Source organism: Uranotaenia lowii, chromosome 3, assembly GCF_029784155.1.
Source record: "Uranotaenia lowii strain MFRU-FL chromosome 3, ASM2978415v1, whole genome shotgun sequence".
Classification (NCBI taxonomy): domain Eukaryota; kingdom Metazoa; phylum Arthropoda; class Insecta; order Diptera; family Culicidae; genus Uranotaenia; species Uranotaenia lowii.
The window spans coordinates 148,960,446-148,979,309 of NC_073693.1; the positions used below are offsets into that span (position 1 = coordinate 148,960,446).

At 33.8% G+C, this 18,864-nt stretch overlaps 1 protein-coding gene across 4 annotated transcripts; it reads left to right on the forward strand.

The window, feature by feature from the left end:
- The first annotated feature begins 11,841 nt into the window (after positions 1-11,841).
- Positions 11,842-12,608, forward strand: LOC129758211 (uncharacterized). Of its 4 annotated transcripts, none has more exons than XM_055755671.1 (3): positions 11,842-11,978; positions 12,053-12,224; positions 12,380-12,608. In XM_055755671.1, exons 1-3 carry the CDS (start codon positions 11,976-11,978, stop codon positions 12,523-12,525), a joined length of 321 nt encoding a protein of 106 aa, XP_055611646.1. In that variant the 5' UTR covers positions 11,842-11,975; the 3' UTR covers positions 12,526-12,608. The 4 variants fall into 4 exon arrangements, with proteins under 4 accessions (XP_055611646.1, XP_055611647.1, XP_055611645.1 ...); XM_055755672.1 differs by having other exon boundaries at positions 11,843-11,978; positions 12,053-12,231; XM_055755670.1 differs by having other exon boundaries at positions 11,843-11,978; positions 12,053-12,227.
- Positions 12,609-18,864: the final 6,256 nt, after the last annotated feature.

Sequence of the window (18,864 nt, forward strand, 5' to 3'; positions counted from 1 at the left end):
ATAAATCCGGGCTTTTTTCTTCGATACCTGGGCAACTTGCTGAAAAAGCAGACAATCTTGAATGCTTAGTCATACCTATTGCTCCCAACAAATTGGCAGTATTTGAATGACTTTAAATAACTCTGTTTAGTTATAGAATTTTCCTTACTCTTTTGAAAATTTTTTTCATTGTACTCTTTTAAGCATTGCGGGATATGGGAACCCTACTTTAAAACAGTAATTTTCGATAAGAAAAAACAGAAAAACTCTTCCGATTCACAGTGTAATTCAAACGTTTTTAAAATTCCGACAGCACATTGCAATCTAGGAGAAACTTGTTCTATAGTGCTTATAACTGGTCAATTGGCTAATTTTTAGGATCAACTTTTAGAACGCAAATCTCCGTCAGGTGACCCAATGATTAATCGAGAAAGTCTGAAATGCATCAATTAATATGCATTTTGATTTCCAAAACCATAGTGGATTTGGTTTAGCTTCAGTTCTGCAGAAAACATAGATTCAAAAAAGATAAAAATATGAGAAAATTATATTCACTGAATTCATTGTTTATTAATTTAAGTGGCCCCGAAAGTGTTTGTCTGGTGAAAACACTTCTAATTTTTTCACAGATGAAGAAATGTAATGCTGTAAATTCTTGTGAACAATTAGTTATGTATATCTTTATGAAATACAGGAAATTCAAGTGTTTTCCAATTCAACAAAGAAACAGTTTTTAAAGTGTTGTGATGTATACTGCATACAAATTTAAACAAATATTAAATATGCTTATAGATAAACTGAAAAGGCGCTTTTAGCCCTGCCTCGAAATGTTTATTAAAAATCGTTCAAGTAACAGATTTAATTTATAATTTATAAGGACAATTAAATAAGGAATTTTTTCATTGTATGATGAATATAAAGACCAATGTTCATCATTACGATAGATGATAGGTGATTTTTTTCATTTCTAATGCCATAATTCCTTACGAGAAAAGTTAAAAAAAATATAAGAAAAACTCCTAAAAATTATTTATTTTCGCTTTCCGTCAAATATTAAAAATTTCAGAAGGCTAAAAAATGTTAATGAACGTATAAAAGTGAAAATAAAAGAATCCAGCATATTCAAAAATGTTGAAAAATGTTTGACTAGTGAAGTACTGATCTTGCCCGGGGAATGTTTAGGCTAAGCTTACTTGAAATCTTCTAAGAATCTGAAAAAAAACACAGACACGTTGCTGTGTTGCTCTTTAACGATGTCTTCAAGATTCCGAAACTTAAATCCTGGATTGAACAAATGTTGAACACGCAATTCATTTCGCGTGATTCTGCGGTCGCTGATGATGAATGGAAGGCGCGCAGAAAAAAAACCCCAACAACGTGGTGTGGCGAACGATGAAATGAGAACATTTGGTCAATAGGTGAATGACCGCTGCCTTGTTCCCACTCTGGGGGATTGGTCAGCCACGATGATCAACACTAGAAGATCGAACAACCACACAGATAGTTACCTTCCTCCAACTACTCTAGTGCTGAGGTGTTGACTTCGTTTTAAGGTGATTCAAGTAAAATGGCCCAAAAAAATGTTATCATATTTTATTGACAAAATTTGAATAAGACTGATAAATAAAAAAAAAAATACAAAGAAATAAAAAAAAATTCTAAAATACTGTAAAAACCTTGAATCACCCTACTTTCCATGAATTTGCTGTTGAATAATTTTCGCTTCCAGAGAAAGGCTACCTTGGGCTTATTGGCAGCCAACAAGTGAATGGAAAATAAATTCTTAAGAATTGTGAATCAGAAAAACTCCGAGGCTTGAAAGAGTGATTATGGGCCAAAATTTGAGGAAATGGCAGTTGACTTGATCCACATCCTTAAGGTGTACTTTGAGATTTTTTTCGTTAAAAGTGTTTTTTTTTTGTTTAACTCATTTCTTTTTTAAGATCCAAGATCTTTTTTCACCAAAAATGATAATTTCGTTTTTTTACTTCCGGATACTTATAATGAGTTTGTACTAATCAATGCTGATTATGGTTAAATTAGTAGGAAAGAATCATTTCAAATAAATAAAAGAAATAAAATTGATAGTAGTGAAAAAAAAATGTTATTAGGTATTATGGTTGAAATCAATTGTTTTGTTAGAATATTATAATTTTACTGAAGTTTAATAAACATTCTGAACTTGAATACAGAAGCTGAAAACTAGAATAAATTGTTTTGAAGATAAGTTCTTATTTTGAAAATTGAGTCAGCATTCCGAATCGAAAAATGGATCCATCCATACCCACTTCTCAATCACTTAGTAAGCACGCGATATTTTCATTTTTCAAATGATCTTAAAAGGTGATTCACCTTTTCCTGCAAATCTTACAATCCCCCAAATCCACCATCCAAGTCAATGTTCTGTTGATCTGTTGGTGAAGAGATCATCGCTCAGCAGACGTCATCATCTTCAATTCGGACAGGAGTGCCGAGGAGGAAATTTTTGACGCCAAGATTGGAATCTCCAATAGGAGTATGGAAGAACGCAAGAACAAATAACATCGAAAGTATTTTTGGCATACATGCGTATGAATGTAGTAGAAGGAATGAAAACCACGCAAAAGTCGTTGAACTTGAGCCAGAGCTTAAACACGCGGTTTCAATTCTAAATAAAATGCCAATTGGATTCAACTTTGATTTTGAAGAGTCGGATTCTTTATTTAAAATTATGTGACCGATAAATTTTAAACTGCAAGTTTGGGTGCAGTTGAAATTTTGCAGTGCTGTTCATTTTTCTTGATATTTTTCATGTTTGTTACTTTATTTATCGGCCTTATCGGTGGAAAGTAATTTCCTTTTTTAAGTGAGAACATTTTAAAATTATGAAACTACATCAACATGAGACAGGTACTATGAAAAATGTTGTGGTATGAAATTGAATTGTTTAACAAAGCTTGAAAGACTCATTCCACCGTTACATCATATCACTCACACTATCTTTTTCCCACGTTTTGTTCCACTATTTTTTTAAGTTCTTTCAATATCAAAATTTAAGATGGTAAAAATTAAATTTCATTTGAAATGAATATATCTTTGATACGACAGTAGCTTACCCAAGAAAAAAAATATATTTTTGAACCTACCAGGGGGATATTATACTATGTTTAAGTTTTTTGAGTTCTTTTAAACCATTTTTAAAATGCATATAAATACAAAATGGTCCCTCTTCGTGATATTTTGCAGATAAAAATATAAAAAGTATATGGTAGCAAAAGGATACATATGTACATAAGGGCTGTACCAAGAACTGATCCAAGACAACGAATTCTTGTTACAAAAAAATTTTTTTGATTGGATTTAATATACCAATGCAGATTCACAAAAGTATTTATCAAATCAAAAACATTACGAACCAACAACAAAAATTTCTTTTTATTCGATGGAAATATGAGGATTGTGGATGCTTAATGTAATCGATCAGTTATTAAAAATTTAAAATGGCGTCAGTCCAGTAACGCGTATTAAAGGGAGGAAATCAAACGAGAAAAGAAAAGTCGCAGAGCCGACAGAGGTTGTTTTGATTGTATCCTGTGTAACCGAAATCGTGAGCTTAGAAAGGCAAAAAAAGTTATGTGGGATAGTGTGCGAGTGATGGGGATAATGCGGTGAACTAAAAACCGGATTTATGACTAATGGAAAACAAAGGTTTAGAATACAGCACGAGAATTTTTATTTTTAAAACGCAAAAGTGGGTTCAAGTGAATCAGAAACAGGCGGTTAAAGTGGCAACGCGTGTGCATGAGGGTGTCCCAAAACTGCATAATTTCTGTAAATCTGGAGACTCAACCTTCAAACGAAAGATTAGGGTGTGGAGATGAACCTTTTGTATGAAGCCAACTATGGATGGCAAAACTCCCTACATCGGCTGGTCCAGTGAAAGAGAGTGCAATTTTTTCCGTCTGCTCCTCCCAATGTGTGTGGGGAGAGATAAATCGCACTGTAATTAAGAGTGAGTTTGTCAATACATAAGAGTGAGTAAGAGAATTTACGTCCGCTGATGAAGAGGATTCCCTTCTCTGGAAAACCTATTGTGCAATGTGTTGAAGAGAAATTTGAAAGATAATACAGTTTTTTTTTGGTACGATTACGATAAAGAACGCTACTGGGAGCGCCGATGTGGTCTAGCGGAAGCTGGTGCGAGTCCGGTTTTAGTATGCGAGACGTCCCAAGTAACCATAAGCATTAAGCCATAACCCTTAATCAGCATTAAATCAACATTTAAGGGGGGGGTAGGGTCTAACGGGTATAAAAAAAACACCATTTTCACGATTTTTTCTAGAACTATCGTTTAAACAAATGTATTCAAATTTTTTGCATTATACAAAGCATTGTTAAAAGAACATTTAGTATTTTTTTCGTAGAAAAATATTGAAAAATGAGCCGGTGACGGAGCATGTTCGAGGATGCCTTTTAGAAAACAGGATTTGCGGTGGACACTGTATCTCAGCACAGAATCATCTGAAGTCAAAAAATCAGAGCAAAATATTTTTAATAGATGTTTTTCTGGACCCCAACGTTTTTATTTAACTTAAAAATATTTTTATGAAATTTTTGTGGCTGTTTGAAGTAAAAACTACGATTTTTCACGAAAAAATCCGCCATTTTTCACCTGTAAAATCTCCCCAAAGTAAAAAAAAAACAAAAAAGAAAAACGTTGGGGTCTGGTATTTTATATGTAGAAAATATGTTCCAAATTTGAAAAGAATCGGATAAGTAGTTTTCAAATGACGATGTCCACGGACTTTAAAAATGTGCTTTCGAGAAAAACGCGTTTGAAGTTTTTGCTCTTGCTTTCTTGCAGTATTAGATAGGAGGAGATAAAGGCCTATAATTTCTACAGTTTTGCTTCAATTGACTTGAAAATTTGACACAACATTCTTGAAATGTTTTACAATGAGAAAATAAAAAAATAAAAAAATCGATTTTTTTAAAGTGTTAGACCCTACCCCCCCCTTAATGCAAGTTAGCATTATATCAACATTCCAAATGCTTTTTAGTTTTAAATAAGCATTATTAATGCATAGAAGCAATAGCAAAAATTAACACTAATGATAGCACTATATGCACATATAGAGCTACCATATAAAGTGAACAAGCATTAAGACTGTAGCACTTGAAATTCCTGTTAATGCTTATATAAAGCTTTTATAAAGCGTAGAAACGTCAAACCCGCGAATGTAAACAAGAATGATTTTTTCATTGCTGCGTGTGAGTAAGCAAGACAGCAAACGAAAACAAACAGAGCGGGCAGTTGCAGTTGTCTTCTCCCAAAATTTTCCAATACATTTCCAAACCTTCTCATGCGTACATTGTCTATGAAGTTGTGTGACCCGAACAGTACTTGAAGTACGGGTTTTTTCACCTACCTTATCAGCATCAAGAGTGGTCGAAATGGTAATAAATCAAAGAAAAATTTCCTATTTTGAATTTCCGTTTCACATCAATCATGATCAATCAATTAAAAGGTGTTCTAAGAATGCATTGTTAATGCTTTTATATGGCTGGCGAAAAATGACGTTTTGATGGTGCTTTGTAATGCTTATTAAAGCATTTGAAATGCTTATTAAAGCTATGTTGTGATAGCATTTATTCAGCCCGCTATTTTGCCTTTTTAGCATTAAATCTGCATTATATACGCATATAGTGCAAAACAAGCATTAATTCAGAGTTATATATGGGAATATAGTGTTGATTAAGGGCTATGTTTTAGAGCTTATGGTTACTTGGGGTACTGGGTTCGATTCCTGGTATCGGCAAGGAAAACTTTTGGGTTTGAATCCCATAAGTTGCCTCGCTTTTTATGGAAGGGGGGTCGCCATAAAAAATTATCTCTTTTCCACATGCATCTATCTAATATATAAAGATGAGTTGGACTATATATGTTTGTTTGTTTGTTTGTTTGTTGGTATGCACCATATACAAATCCACACCACTTAACCGATCAGCTTGAAATTTGGTACAGTTATGTGTTTGGGCCATGGTAAGGTTTTAGTAATAGTTATGAGCCCCTCCCACCTAAAATAAGGGATCCTCCCATACAACATTCGTTTTTATTCCCACGAACCAAAAGTCATGGCACCCATTTTTCAGCCGATTTTCGATTCCTTTGACGGGGTTGTTTTCACCATTACCATGGGCCAGGCATTAGAAACGACCATCTAGAGTTCACGTGTACTGAAATGCAAATCAAAGCCTGCCAATGATTACAAGTTTGAAGGCGAAATTTTTGGGGGGCTTTTTTATTGCTTCTACTGTTCGTAAAGCAGGGCACAAGCATGTGGTTTTTGGATGAAATAATAAGTCTACTTTTGGAATAAAAAAATACTCTCATTTGCCTGTTCGAAGTTAATTGATTACAACAGTAGTGGTTTTCAATGTGGTCCCTGGGGGCGTTGAAGGTCTACAGGAATATGCAGCGTGTAATGTGTGGATGCAATGATGAATCTCCATAGTTAATTGACTTCTTCAGCTGAATAACTATTTGGACTGTTTGCTGAAAACTAATGTCCCAGAAACCAATCATTTTAATATTTTTGTGATCCCTTACAGATAAAGAAAAATGACTTAAATGCAGAGTTGTAAGCTGAAGGCTGCAATTTCAACGCTTCCATAGTGGAGAAGGAATTTAAACGGGGGTCTAGACAATTAAACGTGCATTTTCTGGAAAAATAAAACCAAATCCATCGCATGAAACTTATTAGAAATTTAATCTGGCATTTTAAGTTTTGTTCAATTAAATTTCATAGCCCAATTTATAACTTTTAAGTTATTGTTGATCTTCAATGCGGTCAGTCTTACCATCCAATTATGAAAAAATTATACCATTTAGTACTGCGAATTAAAAAAAAGATTTCTAACGATTTTTACATTGACCACTTATGATAAATAATGGGAAAGTTTTTCAAAGAATAGAAAAATTGAAATATAACTTAAAAAAATCTTTTCAATAACATTATAAATTGGGCGATTTACGTTCCGAGATTATGTGTTTTTTGATAACTGCGAAAAACTATTTCTAGATTTTCAACCTGTAAATAAAATTACCATGAAACAGTGTGAAATTAAACAGTGAAGAAAGAACATAAAATTAAAAACATGCAGAGTAAGTTTTCAACAAGGTTTCACTGGAGTCTTTTTAGGAATTTCTAAGTAAATAAAACTTTTTTTTGTTTCGATTATAGTCGTTTTAACATCTTTATGTCATTCGCGACTTATATCAACGATGCAGTTGGCGGACAGTCATTGAAAAACTTATCTGGCACAACTGTGATCGATGTTAACTCTTGGGCTGGAACTCACGAACATCGGCTCAGGAAGCAACTGACTTGCCAACTGAGCTATATCACAAGCCCAAATAAAACTTGAATATACCATTCTTCAGGCAGATGATCCATATTGAAAAGAAGGAAAATCTTCAATACAGGTCGTTCGCATATGTTTACAAGCTTAAGATACTAGATTTTCAATAGATTGCACATGGAAAAGATAGTAAAAATACATCATTATCATTTGAAGATTAAAAAAAACTAAGGTTCAATCAATTCAAGCTTCCTAAAACATTGTGGTTTCAAACTTTTTTCGTGATAGGATGAATAAGCATTAGAGGGAAATTATTCTAAACTAGCTGACCCGGCGTGCTTTGCTACATATTCCACAAATAAATGTAATTTGTAAAAATACATTCAAATTTAGATTTTTGTAAGCATTTTTTTTAAGTCAAACCATCATAGTTCAGATCCAACAATTTTGAAATGAGTGCTGCAGCTGGAGTTCCGAATTGCAATTCAAAGATGGTGTATGTTATTTACTGAAACTTGATCTCTAAATTTGTTTTTCAAGATCTGAAATTTGTACTCTGTTTTTAAAGCTTCATAATGACTTAAATAATGTCAAAATTTTTGGATTTCCCACCTTTTTTCCCAAAGTGGGAAGTTACGAACTTCCATAAAAACTTTTGTAACATCTTTTTTGAGTTATGCCAAATATCCGTACGCAAAAAAACTCTCTTATAAAATATGGTTCCTTCTTTGAAAAGCTTTTTATCTTAAACTTACATGGGAGCTCCCCCATCTTTTCCAATTTTGTCCCTCACTGCTTGAAAAAGATAGGGTAATTTACCCGGCTCGAGTTTACATAAATTTCTAATTGAAAGAAAAAGATTCGCACATTGGACTTTATTGCATATTGTACATTATGGAGATAGATTCTTAAAAATCGATCAATAGCGTGAATCGGGACAGTTTTTTGAGTATATTCCTAATATTCTGTATTATGAGTACTTCCAGCTCCTGATTAGCTTTAGATGGTGTATTTTTTGGAATTGAAAAAATAAGCTATAGAAATTTGAAAAAAAAAACGACGAAAAGGATTTTTAATAACCATTTTCAAACAGCTTTTTTCACCATCCTCGCCCTTCGAAGCAGTTTCAATATCTATCCTTTTTGCGCCAAAATTATGTTAAAAAATGTTTCGCCATACGCCAAACTCGTGGACATGAGACATTTCAGCTTGAAGTTTTCCCGAACAGCACTTGTCATGGTGTGAAAATTATCGATTTTAGACAGTGCCAATTTCATTTTATCTAATATATTTATTAAATAAAAAAATATAAATATTTTAAGAAATATCAGTTGCATCACTGAATAAATTCTCAGCGTTTTTTAATTTTCTCTTTGAAAGTCAAATATTCAAAAATGTTGGCAAAAACAATTTCTTAGTTTACATTTGTCCCGTACATTGGGGCAAGTGTAAATGAAAAATTTATTTTCAGATGCGTCAAAGTAATTGCTTAAAAATGGATTTAATACTTACTTCTGTTTGTTTGTTTTATCAAGTTTTATTGATAGATCTGCAGTATTCCTGCAGTATGTATTTGTGGGATATGAGAAAAGGAATTATGTCAAATGTAAAAGTCAAGCAATGCAACTGGCATCATTATTTGCCAGCATTGTTAGATCTGTCACGATTGACATCTATCTCGCTCAATCCTCTCCTTCTCTCCAGCGGGTCTGGCAAGAACAGGTTCCGTCACGTCAGTCAGTCAGTTTCGTTCGTTCGTCTGTCGTGCACCAGAACCGTTGTGGGCTTTTGCCAAGCTGCGAACGATCGAAGAGACCTTGATCGGTCAAGCGGGGATTCGGATTGTCGGTTCTCCGGTAGACTCCGGAATGAGTCCCACATTTTGGCGACCGTGACAGGACAGGGAAATCACAGTTGATTCCCCTTATGGTGAAAGAAAGAAAAATTGAAAGTGAATGTAAGACGCCAACGACGGGTTTTTAGGAAATGGCGGTCGGCAATTAAAAAAACTGCAAGTGACGAAACAACCCGTGGAATGCGAGATTGTTAATAAATTTTGTTTAAGTTCGGCGGATACCGACTTAGACTTGGGCAATCCGGCGGATACCGGTATAAAAATTTGCATAGTTCGGCGGATACCGACTATGGATAAAAAAAACCGGCGGATACCGGTATACAAATTCCCATAGTTCGGCGGATACCGGCTATGGATAGAAAACCGGCGGATACCGGTATATAAATTTATGTAGTCCGGCGGATACCGGCTATGGATCAAAAACCGGCGGATACCGGTATATAAATTCTTATAGTTCGGCGGATACCGACTATGGATTGGAGAAGAAACTGGCGGATACCGGTAAATGAAGTTTTGAAATAAAAACCCCGCGCATACCGCCGAAGGAAAATAAATAGTACGTCGAATGTATAAAAACGGCAGAATATTAATTCCAATGATTCGATGAAAATATGATTATGATTAAAAAACCAATGGATGAAGAAAAGAACAAAATATGCTAGTCAGCGGATACTGACTATGGATTTGAAACTTTCCAGCGGCTACTGGATAATTTGTTGAACAGCTCGTTTCAGATCGATACTAACCAAGACCTAGCTTTAATCCGGGGGATGCCGGACAAAAGATTCGGTTCTAGTTTAAAAAATACTGATTTTGAGTAAGATCTGGTTGTGAATAATATTGGAAATCGGCTATTAATACCAAACATTCCGGTTGGACTTCAGAGGATCGGAAACTCAAGATGATCTTTAATAGTTTTTTATGCTCAATATTGTGATTGAAGGAATGTTCAGAGAAATATTTGAGGACTTTTTGGATTTTCAGCAAAGCGAATACTTTTCAATCTCGCCCGTCGATTAATATCGAACGTGTGAAGTGAGTGAAATAAAGATGTTTAATAAATTCTAAACCTTTGTTTGATTGATTTTTATTGGATTACGATTCAATTTTTAAGATCCCTGTCAGATGTAGAAAAAAATACAAAATAAATTAATTGACCAAAATCGCGTCGTGTAAAGAATCCAGTTTTGATCCAACATTCAAAAATTGAGCATTGTTTTCAAAGCGATGAAGACAAAAGTTAGATGCGAAATTTACAAATGATAAACTAGCGCTATGATGATGGAGTCTGAAATTGGCGTTTGAAATCTGTGTTGAAAAAAAGGAAAACATACGTTTTATGGAAGCGTACAAAAAAATAATAATAATGATTTTTATGCATTTGAGTACAAAGTGCTAGCAAAATATTGGAAGCATGAGATTTATCCAGTGCCTGGAATTTGGAAGTTGGTTTTTAGATAAAACTCTAAAGTTTGGATTTTTCATTCATGGTTTTTTTTTATTCTCCCAGCTAAATCTGAAACATGAGTTTTAAATTTTAGCCGTCTTGGAGATTGTAAAGTTTGGTCCTGGGGCCTGAATGAAAAAAAAATAAAGTCTCAATTTAAAAAAATCACGAATAAACTGCTAACAGATTAGCTGTCATGCGAGGAGGCCAGTGCAAATCTGATCTGCAATAACTCTTACTCATATCACGAGAAGAGCAGAAGAGTGAGCGATAAGAGTTTATTTCCGATTAACGAAACCGAATTTCTCGACTACCGCAAAATCAGGTGGAAATAAAGAAATGGATATTCTGTACCTGATGGCGGGTGAATAGAGTTGAAACCTTTGCTTCAAAATAACTAAAAAAAATCGATATCCGGATATTTGGAAACAACGCTTCTGTGAATTAAAGCTTCGTTCAATCGTTGGTAAAAATAGATTTCAACTGGTTTCTGTCAACTGGTAGATGTTCAACGAGCCCATGTTTTGGTCGAAACTGGTCAGGTCGTTGTTCAATGGAGCAAGTTGAAACTAGTCGAAACCAATCCAGCTCGGCAGCAGGATTCGTTTCGACCTGGTAGAATTTGGTCGAAGTCAATAGAAAAGAGACAGGTGATCAACTGTCAATCCATTTCTACTTGTTTCGACCCGTTTCGACTAGACTTCATTAAATAGACTTTAAAACAACTGATTTTGACTGCCAGCGGTGCTATTTAAACAATGTTAGTAAACACCCTATATCAATCGGCGGAAACCAAATTTCGAAAAGGAAAAAAAATAATCATATACATAATCGATAGTTCGGTCCATACTGAATGCTTAAATTATTTGACAACCTGGCGGAAAATTTCCAGTGAAAGAATTATTAAGACTGCATAAAGTTGTGCAGTGGTATTAATAGATAACTTCCCGAATAGCAAAGACCGTGGTATTAATATAACCGAACATTGATTTTCAATATAACAATTAACTTCATCGATATTTCTCAATATTTATCAACCGCTTTTAATTTTGAAATCACCATAATTTTTAAAGTGACCGTGAAGTTTATCGTTAATTTTAAATCTTTCATAGTTGAAGAAAATACCAGAAGCACAGTATCACAATAATTTTCTTGTGATTTTTATTGTTACTGTGTACTTCATGGTAAAATCAAAATCCAAATCAAAACGAACATTGGTAAACTTTTTCCTTTTCTATCTATTCTCAATTTATCGTGTAGAGGTTTTGTTTTCAATGCGCGCCATGTTTGCGAAAAAACAATTTTGTTTTATATTCTCTGTGCAATCGACAGGACCTTTCTGGGATATCTGGGATGGTGAGTGCATTTAAAGTGATTATGTTTTTCGAAACTGTTTTTTGCACATATGCAAATTTAATTCATTTTTCTAGGTGCCTTTCCACGGTTCCGGCAATTATCAGGAGAATTCCCCCCGATCGGCGGTAACGGCAGTGGAAAACAAGCCGTCGGAAAGGTGTGTGACCTTCAATATACGAGGAGGGCGATCTCGGAAGATGCAACAAGCGGTTGATATCGGAGAGTCCGACAAGACCATGAGCATCTGTTGGAAGTACCTTTTCTTTTTAGTTTTTTTCATCGGAGCAAGCAAAAATGCTCCATAATTACTTGGACCCGTGCGAATGAAATAACGCTCGAATTCCATTTTTCCACCAGTTTCAATTTCCCCGTTTTATCATATTTGTTTCCTATTTTCTTAGGTCTGGCGGATTTGGCGGCTTCCGGTCCACCATGTTGTCCAAGAAATTTGTCATCACGTACCACTCGCAGCAGGTCGGTCGGAGCTGCTCTCGAAGCTAATCGAGAAACCATCAGCTGCCTCGGTCGTCGTCATGAGCGAGCTTAAGCCTCGGGAACTGGATTTGAAAATAAAGACTACATCAGGCGTAGCCCGGATAGGTCTTTTCTAAAATTGTGAAATATAGTGAAAATTGTGAAAATTGTTGAATGAAAAATTAATGTGAAAAAGTGCTTTACAACAGCAATAAAATGTGTTCTTTTGAATAGTTTTTTTTCCTTGTTTGTACAGGTAACTCGCAATAAAAATTAATCAGTTTGTTAAAGTTATTCCTTGTTTTAGGGAATATTATTCTTGATTTATCGTACTTTGTTATAAACGTATGACAAGTTTATTGAAAGCACGACTAAAGATGAATAATATTCCTTAAAACAAGGAATAACTTTAACATACTGATTAATTTTGATTAAATTATTTTGACAAAAAAAATAATATGCAAATATCGTGATTTTCATCATTGTTGAAACGATGAAAATACTATAAAAGACAATAAATTTCACGGTTCCCATTAGAAAAACTGGAAGCTGTAATAACCATGAACTAAATAGTTTTGTGTTTTCAAATGTATGGAAAAAAGTTGATTTTTTCATGGTTAAGTTGCTTAACAACCCCCTTTTTTCATGGTAATTTTTGCCAAAACTATGAATTTCATTGTCAGAAACCTTGAAGTTCATAGTGGATTCAAGGTTTCACAACCATGATATATTTTGTGTCGACCATATAATACATGGTACAGTGAAAATGAAATTCATGGTTTTTTCACCTTACTTTTCTATTCGGGTTCGAAACCTGAACGTTCCTGTAGTCAAAAAAAAATCAATTCGGATAGAAAGATGAAAGAATTTAAACTTTGTAACTTGAATCGAACAAAAGACTTTTATAATCGAGTTGAATCCTACGCATGATATACGAACGAATTGATAATTCTTACCTGCTCCGAGCTCGACACAATTTGTACGTTGTGAATTATGTTACCGAAAAATAATGTGTACAAAAATATTGTCAGACATGGATTATGTGACCATTGCGCAGCGTTGAGGTCTGCATAGCCATAACAAAACAAGTTTATAACAATTTGGCTTCTGAATCTGTCTTGTTGATCTGAAAAATCCAAAACAAATTTAAAAAAATCAAAACGTGTATGTTTTGTTATGTCAATGTTTTAGAGTTCTAATATCCTAAATCCTTGGGGTATGTGAGTTTTTTCTGATTTTTATGAAACGTAGTTATAAATAAAATTTTAATGACATGAGGATTTTTTTTTTGTGTTTTTTTTTATGGAGAAGAGGGAAGATGTGGGATATGAGAAAAGGAATTATGTCAAATGTAAAAGTCAAGCAATGCAACTGGCATCATTATTTGCCAGCATTGTTAGATCTGTCACGATTGACATCTATCTCGCTCAATCCTCTCCTTCTCTCCAGCGGGTCTGGCAAGAACAGGTTCCGTCACGTCAGTCAGTCAGTTTCGTTCGTTCGTCTGTCGTGCACCAGAACCGTTGTGGGCTTTTGCCAAGCTGCGAACGATCGAAGAGACCTTGATCGGTCAAGCGGGGATTCGGATTGTCGGTTCTCCGGTAGACTCCGGAATGAGTCCCACAGTATTTATGTTTGTTTCTCCACTTTTAACGAATGCTGTTCAAAGCAAATGATCTGCATTACAAAGACATTTGAAAACTTTTGATATCCGCTTACGTTTCAACATTCAGAATACCCCTTCTGGTCTTTCCAACATATTGAATCAATTTGAAGATGAATTTCTTAAAAGTTCGACGTTTGCCCTTGCCCCACCGCGTAAGTTGACAGAAGGTAATATTTTTTTTAACACTTCAAGGGAATACTAATAATTTCTCATACAAATTTTGCTTTTAGTTGAATTTCAGTTCTAAAGTCTCACTTTCCAAAAAAGAAGCGAATCAAAAGTCTCCTTTATGCAACCACGTAACACAAAAACACTTTTCATGTTAAGTACGTACTTGAATTGGTATGTGAGCAAAAAGTACGACGTTTTTTTCCGAATTTTTTTAAATAAAAAGTTTCCATTTTCATTTCTAAATTCGTTTCAGTTGTGTATTTTGGCCGATGGCAGTGGTCCAGACCCTCCTTTTTTAGGGCGAAGCTTAAGGAAACAAATTAAAATTATCAGATCTTTAACACAAATTTATAGATCAAGATCCAGAATATTAGTTTAAATTATCTTTGCTTTGCAATTCGAAACTCCAGCTGAAGCTCTTATTTAATAGCGGTTGCTTATGAATTTTGTCATAATTTGATTTAAAATAATGCCAACAAAACAATAAAATTTGAATAATTTCTAAAAATATCATTATATTTTAAAAGGTGTAGCAAAGCGTACCGGGTCAGCTTGTTATAAAAAATACCAACATTACTGTTATAAAAAGGTAACTATAACTTCTTCAGTTTTCAAACGATTTTTAAACTATTCACTTGAAGTTTTGACATGGCCATTATCTCGGTTAATTGTATCCCATCAACAAGGGCAACCAAAGCAGAAAAAATACTGCGGAGAATAAAAACACAACTTAAAAAATGGCAAGACCTGTCAAGTCGAGATGAGCAACGAATCATCACCCGGATCCGTAAAGGGTACAGCCGATTGACTCATGGACACCTGATAGCGAAACATCTTGCACCAATTTGCACATTTCGCAATACCTCGTTGTCTATTAAACACATTTTAACGGAATGCAAAACGAACGACGCTCCAAGAAAATAATTCAATTAATCGAAAAACTCAATCGTATGATCAGTAATGATATTGAGTGTATGAACAATCTAGTGAAGTTTTTTCAAAAAATAGTTTGTTCCAAAAAATGCAATAAAATTTAATATTACTTTTTAAAAATTCATGGCTGAAACCCCTGATTAAATAAACGTACAACAACAACAACAACAACAACAACAACAACAACAACAACAACAACAACAACAACAACAACAACAACAACAACAACAACAACAACAACAACAACAACAACAACAACAACAACAACAACAACAACAACAACAACAACAACAACAACAACAACAACAACAACAACAACAACAACAACAACAACAACAACAACAACAACAACAACAACAACAACAACAACAACAACAACAACAACAACAACAACAACAACAACAACAACAACAACAACAACAACAACAACAACAACAACAACAACAACAACAACAACAACAACAACAACAACAACAACAACAACAACAACAACAACAACAACAACAACAACAACAACAACAACAACAACAACAACAACAACAACAACAACAACAACAACAACAACAACAACAACAACAACAACAACAACAACAACAATTGATTATTATAGTTTTAGTTTGTAAATTGATAATGAATATAGATTAATAATTAATATTATATATTAAATTATTAAATTAATAATAATAGATTAATAATAATATTATTATTATTATATTATAATTATTATTATTATAATTATATTAGTTATTATTATTAATATAAGTAATTATTAATAAATATATATTATAATTACTACAACAACACAACTTCAACACAACTATTATCTATAATTATTATAATTATTATATATTAATTATAAATTATTATTAAATATTATTATTAATATTATTATTATTATTATTATTATTAATATAATTTTTATTATTAATATAATAATAAAAAAACTATTAATAACATATATAAAACAAACAACAACAACAACAACAACAACAACAACAACAACAACAACAACAACAACAACAACAACAACAACAACAACAACAACAACAACAACAACAACAACAACAACAACAACAACAACAACAACAACAACAACAACAACAACAACAACAACAACAACAACAACAACAACAACAACAACAACAACAACAACAACAACAACAACAACAACAACAACAACAACAACAACAACAACAACAACAACAACAACAACAACAACAACAACAACAACAACAACAACAACAACAACAACAACAACAACAACAACAACAACAACAACAACAACAACAACAACAACAACAACAACAACAACAACAACAACAACAACAACAACAACAACAACAACAACAACAACAACAACAACAACAACAACAACAACAACAACAACAACAACAACAACAACAACAACAACAACAACAACAACAACAACAACAACAACAACAACAACAACAACAACAACAACAACAACAACAACAACAACAACAACAACAACAACAACAACAACAACAACAACAACAACAACAACAACAACAACAACAACAACAACAACAACAACAACAACAACAACAACAACAACAACAACAACAACAACAACAACAACAACAACAACAACAACAACAACAACAACAACAACAACAACAACAACAACAACAACAACAACAACAACAACAACAACAACAACAACAACAACAACAACAACAACAACAACAACAACAACAACAACAACAACAACAACAACAACAACAACAACAACAACAACAACAACAACAACAACAACAACAACAACAACAACAACAACAACAACAACAACAACAACAACAACAACAACAACAACAACAACAACAACAACAACAACAATACCACTTGAAGTCTTCGTTTTGAATTGAAATTCAAGGTTGATAGAAAATCATATTTTCAAAATGTTACCATCGAGTCTAAAATTGTCGATTTTTCTATCATAAATTCACTCAATATTGTTGACCATACTCAAAAATGAAATGCAGATGATCGATAGCTATTTAATTCACCTTCAATATGCGAAAAAATATCTCACATTAACGTTATGCAGTCCGAGATATTTGATTCTAGGTACAAATACTTTTTCTATTTTTCCAAAATTTCATATTTGGAGCTTAACTAAAAAAAAATTTACAGACTTTTTTTAAATATCATTTACATATCATTTAAAAGTGATCTTCAGTTTACTTAGTTCAAACATACTGTAAACTAGTGATATCAAGAAAACTTTTTCAAGATGACAAGTTTGATCGAATTTGTATCATCAAGTATGGAGGTAAGTCGACGATACACATTAACTTTTTTTCAAGTAATTTGCTCTTAACTCCTATGAAATATCAGATAACATAGAAATAACAAGTACATATCTATATATATAAAAATGAATTTCTGTCTGTCTGTCTGTCTGTCTGTTCCCTCCCTATAGCCTCGAAAACTACTGAACCGATTTGCGAGAAACTTGACAGGTGGGGGTATTGGAGGCCGGGGAAGGTTCCTATTATGGTTTGGGACCCCTACCCCTAACAAGAAGGGGGGAGGGGCCTCCCAAACAATAGACAATTTTTTGCATAGCTCGAGAACCAATCAAGCAAATGGTATCAAATTTGCCATGGGGTGATATTTAGGAACGGGAAATATTTCAATGAATATTAGGTACCCCTCCCTCCCCTCAGTGGGGTGATAGGAAGGGGGGAGGGGGGCTACCTTACATTTTTTTATATAACTCGAAAACTAATCAAGATATTGGAACCAAATTTGGCATGGGAAGGTATTTTGATACGAACAATATTTCAATGATTATTTGAGACCCCTCCCTCTTTGCAGTTGAAAGGGGGAGGGGCCTCTTTCATATTTTTTTACATAACTTAAGAACTTATAAAGTAAATGGAACCAAATTTGGCATGGGAAGGCATTTGGATACGAAAAATATTTCTATGATTATTTGAGACCCCTCCCTCTTTCCAGTCGGGAGTTATAAAGGGGGGAGGGACCCTCTTTTTAATTTTTTACATAACTCAAATACTAATCTAGCAAATGGAACCAAATATGGCATGTGCGGATATTTGGGAACTTGACATGTTCTAATGATTGTTTGAGACTCCTTCCTTCTTCCAGCGGGGAGAAAGGAAAGAGAGTGGGAAGTTCCATACAATTTTTATTGCATAACTCAAGAACTACAACAGCAAATGGAATCAAATTTGGCATGGAATGATATTTGGGTACGAGAAATGCTTCTATGAATATTTGATATCCCTCACTCCTTCAAAGAGGTGGATGAAAAGGGGGAGAAGAGTGTCAATTTTCAGTATAACTGGAAAGTTGATCGAGCAAATTGAACCATATTTGGCATGTGAGGGCATTTGGAAACGAGAAATGTTTCTATTATAAATTGAAGCTCCACCTTTTTTTCAGTGGAAAGATATAAACGGGGATAGGTGGCTTCCATACAATTTTTTTGCATAACTCGAGAATTAATAGAGCAAATGAAATACAATTTGGTATCAAAAAGTATTTGAGTACAAAAAATACTTTTATGATATTGTGTTCTCAACCCGCGGGGCGAATGGAAGAGGGATGGTTTTTACATTCAAGTTTATGCATAACTCAAGAATTTACATCGCAAAT